Source organism: Gossypium raimondii, chromosome 11, assembly GCF_025698545.1.
Source record: "Gossypium raimondii isolate GPD5lz chromosome 11, ASM2569854v1, whole genome shotgun sequence".
Classification (NCBI taxonomy): domain Eukaryota; kingdom Viridiplantae; phylum Streptophyta; class Magnoliopsida; order Malvales; family Malvaceae; genus Gossypium; species Gossypium raimondii.
This window is the reverse complement of record NC_068575.1, coordinates 260,398-275,386: the sequence shown is the minus strand read 5'-3', so window position 1 is coordinate 275,386 and position 14,989 is coordinate 260,398. Positions and strand designations below refer to the sequence as shown.

Genomic DNA, 14,989 nt, shown 5'->3' with positions numbered 1-14,989 from the left:
TGGCAACAGTTAAATTTGTTAAGTCAAATTCGCTATTAGTCTCGTATTATAAGTAAATTGTGAATTTAATTCACATCGTCGAATTTGATCTTCTTAGTCTTAACTCAAGAATTAATTCTTAAATCCATTAACTAAAATAACATGATTTTTTTTGTGAATTTTATGTAAAAATAACAAGCTAACATGACATTATGCATGCGATAAAATATTTGTTGTATAAGATATTGGAAATAGCATAATTTAAAGGGGTAACGCTAGGGTGAAGAATAAAATTTTAAATTTTGGAAAGTATAAGGACTTAAATGGCTAAATTGAAATATATAGGCTAAATTCAAAACTTAGGCATAGTTAGGGACTAATAGCAAAATTTGACCAAAAATTAGGGAGAATTTAATGTATATGGAACGTACACCGAAATGTAACTACGAATACGATGAAGTGACATCGGATGGTGGACATTGGGTTAATTGCACAAGACATAGTCAAATCTAGATTTTAAATTATGCTCAAAATTTTAGAATATTTTAATTAAGTCCTCAAAATATTAATATTGTATCAATAAAATCCTGTTTTTCAACCTAATCATTAATTTGGGTGAGCAAGAAATGAGAGATCAACTCTCAAAGCATATTTAAGAACATGTTTGTACTTATTGCATAGGTAACTCAAATTTAATGTGTTAAAAGAATATCAATTTTATTAATATTTTTAACACGTCATATTCAAATTGCTCATGCAATAAATACATATAATTAAAATTTGATCCTATGATTTCTATATTAGGCAATGGAGATTATATTTTCATTGCTTCAAAAACTAGTAGTTTAATTTATATTTTTATACAAAAGAATTTTATTTTGATCAAATATTTATGTTTTTTTTTAATTTAAGAATTAATTGAAATTTGAGCAATAGATCAAGAACGTATGATGCAATTATATTTAGTTTAATGTTTACTCATTTTGTATTTTGGCCTTACTTACAAAGTAGAAACATTGTATTATTTACCATTTTGATATAAGAATAAATGTCCAATAGATCATTGTACTATAGGCTCACGATCAATTTAGTCCCTCTCAAAATAAAATAAGAAAAAATTAATTCATGCACCATCCGAAAATGAGCAAACGAGAATAGCTTCAAAAAGCATTAACTATTTATGTTAACAAAAACAATCAATTGAAAATGAGTAAACAAACAAAGATAATTAGTGTAAGTGATGGTCTTCTATTTTGAGTCCTACATGTTTTGAATCCAAATTGTTGAGGTCACATTAAAATTTGAGTTAACCATGGTGATATTTCTAATTCGATTAGTTCAACTAAAATTTGAGTTAACCATGGTGACATTTCTAATCCAATTAGTTCAACTAATCTTGCCGGTTCAACCAACCCGTCCAATTTGATTAAATAGATCATTAAAATTTAATATATTAAAAAATATTTTAAAAAACTCCGATTCACCGGTTTTTTACCCGGTTAAACTAATTTACACCGGTTCCTAGATCAATCGGTTTAATGATTTTCTCAAAACCAATATCTCAACCAATTCCCGATCCAACCAGTTGGTTTAGTCCAGTTCAAATAACATTTGTCTTAATTAACAGGTAATAAACTTAAATATAGAAATCAACAATCAAATAGATAAAGTCATTTTGACTCAACAATTGGACTTTAAATCGTTCCAAGCCATATAAAAATAGGATGAACATAAGTAGCACAAACAGGTTTACCTAAACGACGCCGTTAGACCTACGATAATAATCTGACGAGATTTACACAATTCTTTGAAAACAAAAAATGAATCTATTCCAAAGAACATCTGATAGAGACAAATATTACTAGAAAACAATAGCTTACAAGATAAAGAGTATGCATACCATCCATGATGTCGGTCCTCCATATCAGATGGATGCCTGGAAACTATTTGTTGCAGAGCCGAAACACGATAATTACTGGATATAGATAATGGAATTTGCAGAACGGTGATCAGTGATCACTAATCAGTGCCTTGCATCGGAAGCATCAGATGGGCCTACGATAAGAGAAGTATTGCGATATCAGAACCAACAAAAAACATGTCCTGTTTCGTATTTAAAGATTACCGAGCAAAAGGATAAATGCAGTGTCATCATAGCAACTACGAGCCAGTGGGGAATCGAAAGAGGAAAATGATGGAAGAGGACAAAAAAGCACAAGCAATAGGAAAGGAGTTCCATGCATATACATAAGCATATTATATATACCAGATTATGTAACACTCATTGTAGGTAAAGAAAAAGATTAGGGTAAATGTATATTTTGATACCTGAACTTGACTTCAAGGTTCAAATTGGTACTTAAGGGTTTTTTATTCAAATTAGCAGCTGAACTTGGCTTCATAGTTGAAATTAGTTCAAATAACCAAGTACTAATTTGGACCAAAAAGCCAAATTCAGCTACTAATTTGAACCAAGAAGCCAAGTTTAGGTATCTAATTGGACCAAAATAAACATTAGGTAACAAATTGAACCTTAAAATCAAGTTCAAGTACCTAATTGGAAAAAAAAAAAACCTTAGATATCAATTTGAACCCCGAAACCAAGTTCAAGTACCAAAATGTATATTTACGCAAAAATTTATATAAAAGATACATAAATCAACATCAAAGATTAAATCCACACCCAATGAATCTTAAATCTTCAAGCTTAACTACTCATCCATTTTGAGATATAGTTGAAGGTTGTAGTATTAGTTATTTAATTTTTAAAATTTTCTAAATTTATTAAAAGATATATACCCTTGTAATAAATTTTGTTGTTTTAAATTTTTAACTGAGTTGGTGTTTGATTAACTTGTGACACCAACTCAATTTAGTACTTTATATTAGTATATAAGTGTATATATATATGAAACACATACCAACGGTTTTAGAAGATGAATGAAAAAAATTGTAGTTTCTTTTTTTTTTTCAAGTAGAAGAAGAAAAGGAGAAATGGATTTCACATTTTGAGTTTAAGATGCTTGGCACAGAAATTGGTCACTAGGAAACAAATTGCATCGATCACATAAGGGATCATGACTAGCTTAGACTTCATTTCATTTAAGGCTAAAATAGGCCAAATTTGCTACATCCTTTTCATGGTGATTATCACTTTCAAGTAAAACAAAATATTTAACCCCAAGTATACTTTGAAATATTATTAAAGACAACATAGGGCATATTCTATCTTCTTTATAAGATAATATAAGATAGTACGGCCCTTTAGACTAACTAGAAGTAAAAGTATTGTTGCCAACTAGGGGCGTAATCAAGCCGAGCCAAGCTTGAATATTGTCAAGCTTGAGCTCGAAATTCAGAGTTCAATACTCGGCTCGAGCTCAATCAAAAATCTATTTTTAAGCTCGAGTTCGGCTCAAGATATAATTGAGCTACTTGAGTTCGAGCTCGATTAAGCCAGTTTAACAATTTTTGCACTCAAGCTCGAGCTTAGCTCGATAATTAAGCTTAGGGTAATAATATATATTAAGGGCAATAATGTAATTAATAATATAAAAATATGGAAACCTCAATAAGGTTTGCAAGCCGTTCGAGTCAAGTATTATTAAGCTCGAATTCGGCTCGATCGATAGCTCGAGCTCAACTCAATAATTACAGGATCAAATTCAAAAAAATTTTCAATTCGAACTTAAGTGGCTTGCAAGTACCAATGTCTCATTTACACCCCTAGTGGCAACAGCATGCAAAAAAAGCAGAGAGAAAAATGCAAGGATTCGATGGTGTAACCATAATTAAAGAGGTAAGGTAACCATAATCAAAACACCTTATGAAGACAGAGAAACATATGCAAGGATTCTTTAGTGTGTTTATGTATTGACAATTTGACATTTTACATAATGCACAGCAAGAGAGAGAGAAAGAGAAAGAAAATTACTTGAGAATTCCCATAATTAACACCTTGTGAGAATGAACCTTGATGAACAAGCTGCATAAATTATTTAAACGAAAGATCAGAGAATAAGATGAATGCAAGAGAACTAAAACGAAAATGAATTCAAGAGTAATAAAAACAGTATAATCCACCTGGCCATTTGGGCCTGGTTGGACATCCTTCTTAGCAGACGCATCTCCACCTTTAGCCGAGCCCTTAGCATCACCCTGACATTTGCAAACAAAGCCATATCAAAGAGGTAGCTTGGAGAATACAAGTGAAAGACTAATTGCAACACAAATTGTAGATAGCGTTAACTCACCTCCATCTGCAATGTCCCGATAGACCCAAAACAAACACCAGGAAGACCAAAAAGAAAACAGTCAGTCAGTTTATCAAAAATTGGCAATAAGCATAGAATACCAAAGAATTTAAACCCATTTGTTGCAGAGAAATCACATGTAAAAGAACAACCTTTGACGTCTTGCATATTTTACCATCCATAAGACAAATTTCTTTACCAATATTTCATATAGGCTATTACCATATAGGATAATAACCCTTTCGGGTCTAAAACAAAGTTCAATGGACAGATGTATCCTGTATCTGATTGTCACACTCAAATGCCCATTAAACTATAAATACGGAAACCCAATCACATTATTCAAGTAACACAATTAGGTAAATAGGCAAGTGGCAAACTCATTTGTGAAGTTATTCAACAGTGCCAGACTCCGGCATATAGGATAATAGCCAGGGGCGTCGCCCAACGGGGAGCGGGCAGGGGCCTTGGCCCCGCTTGGCTAAATGGGCAATTTGCTTTTTAGCACCTCCCCAAAATTAAAAGATTCAATTTAGGCATTTTTAACCTTTGATTAGATGAAAAAATGATAATTTTAGTCCTTTTGAAAAATTAATAATTTAATTTAAGCATTTTCAATACAAGATTATTAAATCCGCCCCGCCCCCCCCAATTCTATCTTTTTCATTTACCTTGGATGAAAGTCACAAAAGGTAAGATCCTGAATTTACCAATCCTTTTTCTTTTTAAGTTCTCTTTGTTAGCAACCAAAGGAAGAACCATAATGAAGATATGAGAAAGAAAGAGCTTGGAGATATTTACCTCTCTGTATCGGGAAAGGTAAATCTTAAGCGGATCAATGTAATCCTCAAACCCTAAAGTCGCCATAGCCCAGAGCAGATCATCCCCATTAATAGTCTTCCTCTTCTCTCTCTGACACTTATCACTAGCTCTGTAGATCAATTCATGAACAATTCCCCAATTAAACATAAATTTCGTATATAGACCTAATAAATTAAGCTAAAACAGTAGATAAAACAAATTGAAAAAAGAATATCAAAATAAGCCATCAGTTCTTGTACTTGAAATTTAGTGCAATGTTTAAAAATTACATTCTCTTACTTTTTTTTCAATTTAAAAATCCTAGTCCAAGCATAGACATGGTTAATATTCGCTATCAAATTTTGTCATCAATACAATCAAGCATTCAGACCAATTTTAGAAGCTTATCATTATAAAATAGTAAGCATATTTGATAGCAAACAAATTTTGACAGTGACAATTATTGAACTAGAATTTTCAAATAAGAGGATTCAATTTGAAATTTTTTGAATTAAATCTTAAATTTACGTAAGTTCAAGGACTGGTGCATATTTTTGAATTAAACCTTTACCAACAACCCAATCAGACATAAATTTCGTATATAGACCTCACAGATTCAGCTAAAACAGCAAATGAAACAAATTGAAAATCAGTTACTGTACTTGAATTTAAGTGCAATATTCAAAAATTAAATTTTCTATTTTCAATTCAAAAAACCCAGTCCAAGCATAGACACTGTTAATATATTCTATCAAAATTTGTCATCAACACATTCAAGCATTCAAGCCAATTTTAAAAGCATATTTGACAGTCACAATGATTGAACTAGAATTTTCAAATAAAAAAAAAAGAGGACTCAATTTGAAATTTACCAAAGTACAAGGACTGATGCATATTTTTAACAAATAAAGAAAAAAAAAGTAAATCAAAAACCGTACTCGCTAGTGATGAAGCTGATAAACTCAGAGACGCACTCTTGTACAGTCTCCTTAGCATCTTTAGCGATCTTGCCGTTAGCAGGAAGAGCCTTCTTCATAATACGGCTGATATTAGCTATAGGTAGAAACCGATCCTGTTCTCGCACATTCGATTTCGGGCTCTGCTCGCCACTCTCGTGGCTTCCTCCGCCGGGACTCGCCGGTGCCAGTGCTTCCGCCATGGCCAAAACCCTAACAAAAACAGCAAATCACCGACAATCATGATGAAAAAATAAATTCAAAAATCCTTGAACCCTAAACCCTAAATAGAGATCTAAGGATGAAATGAAACAGGGAAATTACAAATTACCTTAGTAGAAATGAAAATTGAAATATATATTATATATAAAAAAAATAAAAAGGAAAAAAAGGGCGGGAGAGACGGGGATTGGATTAGTTGAGGGGAAGAAAGAGAGGGGATCGGACGCTGGAGAAAAGAGGAAAGAGGAGACGACTGAGATGAGATAATGAGTTTTATCAACACCGTTCGTTGGGTATTCCCCTTTTTATTTGTTTTTCCGCTTTGGGTTAATTTCATTTTTGGTCCTTGTACGTGGGAATTAAATTCATTTTGGCATATGTACTTTTTTTTTTCATTTTTGGTACTTTAAATTGGCCGAGGGGATAATTTTGTTAATCTGGCATAACTATTTTTGCAAATCCTTAAGATCATAAGGATTGTGTCACGTCCATGTCATCTTTTGAGAATTTAATAGTTAAAAAGATTTTTTGTTTAGATTTAAATAATGATGTAATATGATCTCAAAGTGAGATTTTTTACCTAAATAATATTAAAAAAATACCTAAATGGCATATTGTAAGAATTATGTATCAAAATGGTACATTCAAATGGGTAGAGGGTGGTGTATAGGTGGCATTAGAGGTGCTCATGGGTCCGGCGGCCCGTCCGAAATATGGAAGGGTTTGGGTAAAAATATAGGCTTAAAATATGGGCTTGGGCTAAAAAACGAATCCCGTTTAGAAAATGGGTCGGGCCTTAGGCAGCACTTTTTTTGCTCGAGCCCGACTCGGCCCGGCCCGAATATAATAAATATATTTATTTTTTATCTTTTATCTTTTATTTTTTTAGTTTTTTAGTTTTAAAATATTTTTAAAATACTTTTTTTATTTTTTTTATTTTTTATTTTTAAAATATTTTTTTATTTTATTTTTTAAAATTTGGTGTTTATTTAAAAAATGGGCCGGGCCGGGCTCGGGCTTATGAATTTTTTCCTTGGCCGGGACTGGATAAAATTTCAGTCCCATATTTCGGGCCGGGCTGGGCCCGGGCCTAGGACACAGGCAAAAATTTTTTGGGCCTAGCCCGACCGATGAGCACCTGTAGGTGGCACCACCCTGATTCTGACACAATTTCATTTTTAAAAAAAGGTATAGGTGTGTGTGGTGCCTCTAATAGGCGGCACACCTAGTATTTTCCCCACCACACTCCCCCATTTGGCTCATTTTAAGTATTTATTAAAATAATTAAATTTTATATATTGCTTTTAATTGCAAAAAAAAATACCAAACAGTTTTGTCCACATCATATTTTTTTGCTACACTACATTAACAAAATAAATATATCTTATAAATTTTAACTCAAACTCCAACTCAATGGTCTCGTTCACAAATTCTATCTCAATGGTTTAATCTTTTACCTACATAAAAATAAAAAATTATATTAAAATAATAAAAATAACATGCCAATAAAAAGAATATAACATAAACGATACATAATAAATACGAATATTTTATTATCATTTAAAAATAATAATAAGTAAAATGTTTTAGTTTAAAATATATATATATATATATATATATATATAATAACATGCCAACTTAATTATTGTCTTTTTTTTTTTTGCATAGAACTTCAAAAGAAATTTCATTTTTAATATTTATAAAAAACATAAAATAAAATTTAAAACATAAACTGTTATTCTCAGTTATAAAATCTAAAAATTTAGAACATATAAACTAATTCCTAATTTATCTTATAAATTCAAAATTCCATATTAATGGTTTCATCTTTTACCTACATAAAAAATAAAAAATATTAAAATAATCAAAATAACATGCCAAATCAATTTCATAAAAATATAAATCTAATCAACCTAAAACACACATAACAAATAAATTATATAAAAAATAAAATATTCTTTGTACATAACATAAATAGGTTTTTTACTTCAATAAACATTAAAAATAAATTATGAATGAATAAAAATATAAAATAAATACAAACATATCTTAATAGTTCTTTTTAACCAAATAATACCTTACAAAAAATGAGCTAATGGGGGGAGTGTGGAGGAGGAAATACTAGGTGTGCCACCTATAAGATAGACACCACTAGAGGTGCTCATGGGCTAGGCCGCCTGGCCCGGCCTGACGACCCGCCCGAAATATGAGAGGGTTCGGGTAAAAATATAGGCCCGAAATATTGGTTTGGGCAAAAAAAGAAGTCCGTTTAGAAAACGGGTCGGACCTCGGGCACCACTTTTTTGGGCCCAGGTCCAGTCCAATCCGGCCCGGCCCGAATATATAATAAATATTTATTTTTTATTTTTTTAATTTTAAAATACTTTTTTTTAATTTTTATTTTTAAAATAATTTTTTGGTGTTTATTAAAAAAATGGGCCGGGCCAGGCCGGACTCGGGCTTAGAATTTTTTTCGGGCTGGGCTTGGACAAAATTTTGGGCCCATATTTTGGGCCTGGCTTGGCTTGGGCCTAGGACGCGGGCCAAACTTTTTTCTAAACCCGGTCTGGCCCGACCCATGAGCACCTCTAGGCACCACCCCCTATACCCTTTTTTTTTTAACAAAATTGTGTCAGGATCAAGGTGGTGCCGCCTATGCACCACCCTCCACCCATTTGAATGTACCATTTTAGTTCATAATTCTTGCAACATGCCATTTAGTTTTTTTTTTTTTTGTAATATTATTTGATTAAAATGAAAAAAATTTGTTGCCAAATTTTAATACCAAAAAGGACAAAAAAAAGTATTGGTATTAAAATAGATCTAATTGTTAAGTTTAAGGATCTAATTGCTTAAACAGAGGTGGATCAAGAGGGTACCCCAAAAATGAATTTTTTTTTCATTGAAGACCTTTATAATTTATAAAAGTTTAAATTAATAATAGTAAAATTACACTTTGACTCCAAAAATGATAAAATTTGATTTAATTCTTTAAAATTTATAAAGATATAAACTATTAAAATGACAAAATGCATAATTTAATTTCGTCCGTCCCCTAAGTCGTACTTCTGCATCCGCCATTGTGCTCAAATCACATTAACTCTTTTTCTTTTTACTTTTTTTCCTTACAAAAAATAACAAAAATTTATTTGATCAAAATAAAAAAAAAACTATTTAGGTTTTTTCAAAATAATAAATTACCAAATAAAATTCATTGTATCAAATGTATTATTTTATATGTATGGTCTTGCTCTAACTTCTAAATATATATTCTCTCTAAAATTTATATGTAATTAAATATCAACATGATTTTAAAGTAGAAATATATATGGAATTATATTTTTATTTTTATTTTTATAATTAAATCAAAGATAAATAATTTTTATTATTTTTTGAATAATGAATCACAACATTTGAACGGGCCTAGACAGCTTGATTCTTTGACCCATAAACATGATCATATTGAATCAAGTCCATAACACATGCCTTTCAATCTCAAAATATAAAAAGAAGAAAAAAAATTATTTAGGAAACAGTCCAAGTAATGGATAAGACACTGCAAAGCAAACATTTCAATAACATAAATATAATAATCCGACCAACCAGTCTGGTAAACTATTTCAATGCTAGTTCTCATTTTCATTGAAACTATTCCCCTAATCATAAAGAGTGAAAACATGGTGGAGATGGCTAAATGAAAAGAGAAATAGGGTTCATGCCATTCCACTAATTTTACTTTCAAAACTCCAAACATCATCAAATGAAATAAAAATGTCAAAAACACCGAAATCAAAACTGATACAACCACTCCGCGGAAACTAAAATTTACTGCGACACGCCCAACCACTTGGAGAAGTTCTCGAACTCTGTGTAATCGCTGTCGGAGATCATAGTTTGATACCATGCTTTGCCAGCTGACTTGATTGCGGTTGCTTCCTCCTGAAACAAGGCAAAAGGAAAGATGAATGGAGTCGATAAACTAACTTAACAGATCAATATGTGAGATAGAATTGTTCACAGCAAGTATTTTCTCGAAGATTAACAGAGAACACAATGGTATGCCGAAGAAGTGATTGGGAAAACATCAATCCTGCCTGAGAATGCAATTTTGACTTCATAAATTGAATACCACCAAAATGACTCGAACAGGAGAAAGTAACAAAAGGGTGCCATTGTAATTCACTTTGAACCCTAACTCATGCTCAACGTAAGGTGCAAAAAGGAAATGGCTCAAGTAAAATTTAGCACAGACTAAGACTCTTCCCACTTCCATTATCTTGCCAAAATCACATCATATGATAAACATGGAGAAAGAGATGACCGGAGGTCATGAGAATTAAGAGAAAAGGAACCAACTGGTGCCAGAATAATTCATTTCAAGTCCAAAGTAAAAGCTGAAGATAAGGTGAAAAAATCAATGCATGATAAAATCTAAAGCTCCTATCTTACCAAGTTCACATAAAATGATAAAGATGGAGAAAGAGATGACACAAGGACATATGAATCAAGTAAGAGAAAGAGAACCAATGGGTGCCATTATACCTCATTTCGAGCCCAAAGTCAAGCTTAACATAAGGTGTAAAAATCAATGCATACTAATCTAGCATATGACTTAAACTATATGCTCGAACAGGAGAAAGAAAACGAAAGGATACCATTGTAATTCATTTAGAACCCTAACTCATGCTCAAGATAAGGTAGAAAAATCAGTGCAAACTACTCATCTAGCATATAACTAAACAAAATGGCTTAAGTAAACCGATAGATCAGACTAAGACAACTCCCACTTATATTGTCTTGCCAAATTCACATTAAATGATAAAGATGGATGAAGAGATGACACAAGAACATATGAATCAAGTAAGAGAAAGAGAATCAATGGGTACCATTATAACTCATTTCAAGCCCACAGTGAAGCTCAACATAAACATAAGTGGGAAAAATCAATGCATAAACCTCATCTAGCATGAGACTTAAACTAAATGGTTGAAGTCAAATAAGCAAATGGCACAAACAAGGAGAAAGAGGCAACTCGATATCATATATAATATAGAATAATCATATAAATACCAACACCCAAATGCATGAAAGATATATTATGTACCATATGACAAGCATAGAAGCATGACACTATGCCATGTAGCAGTAACAACTAACAACAGCTGCATATTGTATAGTACAGTAATCAATCAAAGAATTAAGAACCATTAATCATATACATCACAATCAAGTTCAAGAAACAAAACATTAACTAAAGCGCACATAAATCCATTGAAATGTACTATAATGCATCAGCCTAAACCACGGAAAAGTTGCAAATATCATCATTAGGAATCTATATACCTTAGATATAGGCTTCCTCTTCTTGTCAAGCTTCTCCTTCTTGGCCTTAACACGTTGTGCCTCAGCCAAAAGAGACATCCTTCTAGCAGTCTTTGCGTAAGGGTTCAACTTCAGCATAGCATTCAAGTTCTTGAGTGGATTCTTCTTCAAAGGTGCCCTCTTGATCTCCTTCTTAATTGGCTTAACGACCGACTGAACCTCATCGGAGTTAATGATCCTACCAAGATCTGCATTCACCATCTTAGAACGAGGTAAAATGTACCCCTTCTTCTTCTCACAAGGCTTCTCAAATGACCCATAAATCGAGTCAAGTTTCTCGTAAGCTGATTTGGTCCAAATAATGAACCGTCCAAGGTGTCCACCAGGAGCGAGTTTCAACAAATTGAGCCTCTCCACATTGGCAACCTCGACTCCAGGGATGTTACGGAAGGCTTTAACAAGCTTTGCCCCTTCAGTTCCATAAACAATCAAAGGACCTTTTCGAGAAATGTACCTACGGTTCCTCATTTTCCCTTTTCCGGGTCGGATCCCTTGACTGTCCTTAGCCTTTTCCACATCCGGATATGCTCCGACCTGTTTCAAAACCTTAATTGCAGCCGAGGTCTTTTCCACACTCTCCACAGCGTCCGATATGACCAGAGGCATCTCCGGAACAGACTCGATACGGTGACCACGTGCCATCACGAGTGAAGGAACAGCAGAAGCGGCGATTGCGGAGGCAACGGCGTACCTCTTCTGGTTAACATTGATCTTCCGGTGCCAACGGCGCCAGATCTTGGTAGGAGCAAACATACGGCCTCCACGACACATGTTCCCAAAAGCACCTTGGCCAGCACGGTGAGTACCACCACCAGGAACACGCGGGATACGGGAGACGGCACGGCCAGTTCCCCACGATTCAGCTGAGGTCTGGTGACCAGCACGCTTGGAGACAGCGTAAGGCTGGCGGCTGTTCTTGGAAATGTTATCGTGGACGAAGGTGACGATGTCTGGTCGGATGGAGGCTTTCATGACATCAGCGAGAGGAACAGTAGGCGTAGCGTCGGTAGCCATATCGGACTCTATGGTTTGCACCGAAACCAGAGGACGGGCGGCGGCGGCTGCCATTGTTAGGGTTTTGGGCTTTGAGGGCAGACCAGAAAATTAAATAAAATGCGAGAAAATGTGAGCACTGAGCAGCTAGGGTTTTTGAGGAGTCTGCAGGTGCTAAGTAAATACGGTAGGGTTTCAGGTTGTTTGGATATGTAAATTATTCTATTCTAGTGAGAAATGGGCTAATCGGAACAGAGTTTAACTTTATGGGTCACGAATATGTCAATATGGGCAGCCTAACCAATATACCCAATGATTGAAGATTCAGCCCATCTAATCTTTTTTTTCCCTCTATAATTGAAGTTTAATGATGAAAATAAGTTATTTAATTTATCATTCCATATTAGACCTGTCCATGGGCCGGGCCGGTCTGGGTTCGGGCCGGGCCCAAAAAAATCTGGCTTGACTCTTAGGCCCGTGCCCGGCCCAAAATATGGGTATAAAATTTTACCCAGGCCCGGCCCAAGAAAAAAATAATAAGCCCGGCCCGATTTTTAATAAACACAAAAAAAAATAAAAATAAAAATATTTTTAAAGTATTTTAAAATTAAAAAATAAAAATAAAAAATATATATTTATTATATTGGTTGGGCTCGGGCCAAAAAGTTGAGCCGAGCCCACCCATTTTTAAACAGGCCTCATTTTTTGCCCAAGCCCATATTTCGGCCTATAGTTTTACCCGAACCCTCCCATATTTCAGGGGGTCAGATTGATGGCCGAGCCAGCCTACCATGGACGTGTCTATTCCATATTAAGTAATTTTAAATAGATATTAAATTCGTAATAATTTATATAAAAATATCTAAATTACCATAAGGGTCAATTTGATATGTGTACACTTAATTTTTGAATATATATGTAAAATTTTAAATAGCGATACCCTTTGAACATTTAATTTGATATCCTTTAAACGAGGAAACAAGTTAAATTATTGTGTTCTTATGTCAATGTTAATGTAGATGCAAGTTTTGTCCCTGGAAACAAACATTCATGCTTAGGAGTGATTATCCAAGATAACGATGGCCAAATTTTAGGCTATTGCTGGAGAAACAACTATTGTATTTGTTCCATCTTTGCGTCAAAGGCGTTAAGGTGATGCACGGGCTACAGTTTACTATTGACTTAGGTTTCCGACATGTGATAATAGAAAGTGACTCGTTATCGTTTATTTCAAAGCTAAACTCTCAAAATATTGACTTATCGGAGATAAACTCATTTACTTGGGATGCAAAAAGACTCTCAAAAAGCTTCATTTCCTATTGATTTGCGTTTATCGATAGCAATAGTAACCAAACTGCACATTCAATGGCATCGGATGGAATGCACATTCAAAGACCTGGAACTGTGTTGCAACTGATCGTCGATGTTTAAACCCACATTGATGATCGATTGTGCAAGCAAAGTTTTTCGGGAATCATCTTTAATCTGTTTTCCCTGTTTCTGTTATGGTTTTCTTCAATATTTTATAAAGTTTTCCATGGAGATTAGTGCCGATTGAGCTCAAATTTTGCTGAAAAAGAGGAGATGGTCAGTTCATTTCCCACACATAAAGATCAAGAAAATATGAGTCCAAATTGACTCACGAAACCACTCATTTATTCCTAAATGCTCTCAAAACATAATTATATCAAGAAGCCGGCCAAGAGCCACCATTCGAGTATCAATTACCATTATACTTTTCAAGAGAATTTGTTGGTTGTTAGTGGAGGTTTAGTGACGGTAGGTACCAATATCTGTCTACCACAATCCACGAAGACAGCATGTATGCCTTGCAAACTAAAAAGAAAGAAGGTGCGATGAATGAATAAGGAGAAAGAAGGAAGAAAGGATCGGTGGGATGAGAGAAAAGGTCAGCAATAACCAACTTGGAAGCCCACACCATCATTGGACAAAACAAAGGAAAAGAAGCAAACGACACAAAGAAAGCTAAAAGGGAAAAGTTTTTAGTGTTTTTTTTTTGTTCACTTAAATAGAGTAGGAAAATCAAACAAATTCAAATGTATAAATTTACGAAAATATAAAAAACATAAATAAAATTATTAAAGAAAAATAAAATGTTGTGCATAATTTTATAATTAAAACTAATAAAATTAAAACAAATAAAAATAGAGTAAACAATAGTTTCAGAGAAGCTTTAAAACCTCAAAGATTTTATAATATTCATTTAAAAAATTATTTTAAACTATGTCATATAAGATTTAACATTTTATTTAATGGTTAAATTAATGATTCTAGCAACTTAAGGACTTTATTGATATAAAATTAATAGATTAAGGATGTAATTAGAATATTTTAAAATTTAAAAACTAATTTAAAATGATAGTCATAATTTAGGGATGTTTA

The 14,989-nt window shown here is 33.3% G+C and overlaps 2 protein-coding genes across 2 annotated transcripts; both read right to left on the bottom strand.

Annotated features, from left to right (window-relative positions):
- Nucleotides 1-1,640: 1,640 nt before the first annotated feature.
- Nucleotides 1,641-6,483, bottom strand: LOC105761813 (nuclear transcription factor Y subunit B-8). Its single transcript, XM_012579747.2, has 7 exons — nt 6,321-6,483; nt 5,972-6,202; nt 5,034-5,163; nt 4,233-4,238; nt 4,063-4,137; nt 3,914-3,964; nt 1,641-2,034 (listed from the first exon to the last, which is right to left on the bottom strand). The coding sequence occupies exons 2-7, from the start codon at nt 6,190-6,192 to the stop codon at nt 1,999-2,001; spliced, it is 519 nt and encodes a 172-aa protein (XP_012435201.1). The 5' UTR covers nt 6,193-6,202; nt 6,321-6,483; the 3' UTR covers nt 1,641-1,998.
- Nucleotides 6,484-9,753: 3,270 nt separating this feature from the next.
- On the bottom strand, nt 9,754-12,749 carry LOC105761815 (60S ribosomal protein L4). The gene is made up of 2 exons (XM_012579753.2): nt 11,555-12,749; nt 9,754-10,150 (listed from the first exon to the last, which is right to left on the bottom strand). The coding sequence occupies exons 1-2, from the start codon at nt 12,659-12,661 to the stop codon at nt 10,037-10,039; spliced, it is 1,221 nt and encodes a 406-aa protein (XP_012435207.1). The 5' UTR covers nt 12,662-12,749; the 3' UTR covers nt 9,754-10,036.
- Between the last annotated feature and the right edge of the window lie 2,240 nt (nt 12,750-14,989).

Bases quoted from the DNA above. Each gene is read 5' to 3' on its own strand.
- LOC105761815 (XM_012579753.2), bottom strand. From the start codon at position 12,661: ATGGCAGCCGCCGCCGCCCGTCCTCTGGTTTCGGTGCAAACCATAGAG. The intron at 10,151-11,554 runs GTATATAGATTC...GCCTTGTTTCAG, and splicing joins AGAGGAAGCCTATATCTAAG to GAGGAAGCAACCGCAATCAA.
- LOC105761813 (XM_012579747.2), bottom strand. From the start codon at position 6,192: ATGGCGGAAGCACTGGCACCGGCGAGTCCCGGCGGAGGAAGCCACGAG. The intron at 5,164-5,971 runs GTACGGTTTTTG...ATTGATCTACAG, and splicing joins ATCAGCTTCATCACTAGCGA to AGCTAGTGATAAGTGTCAGA. The intron at 2,035-3,913 runs GTAATTTTCTTT...CTCTTATCGTAG, and splicing joins TTAATTATGGGAATTCTCAA to GCCCATCTGATGCTTCCGAT.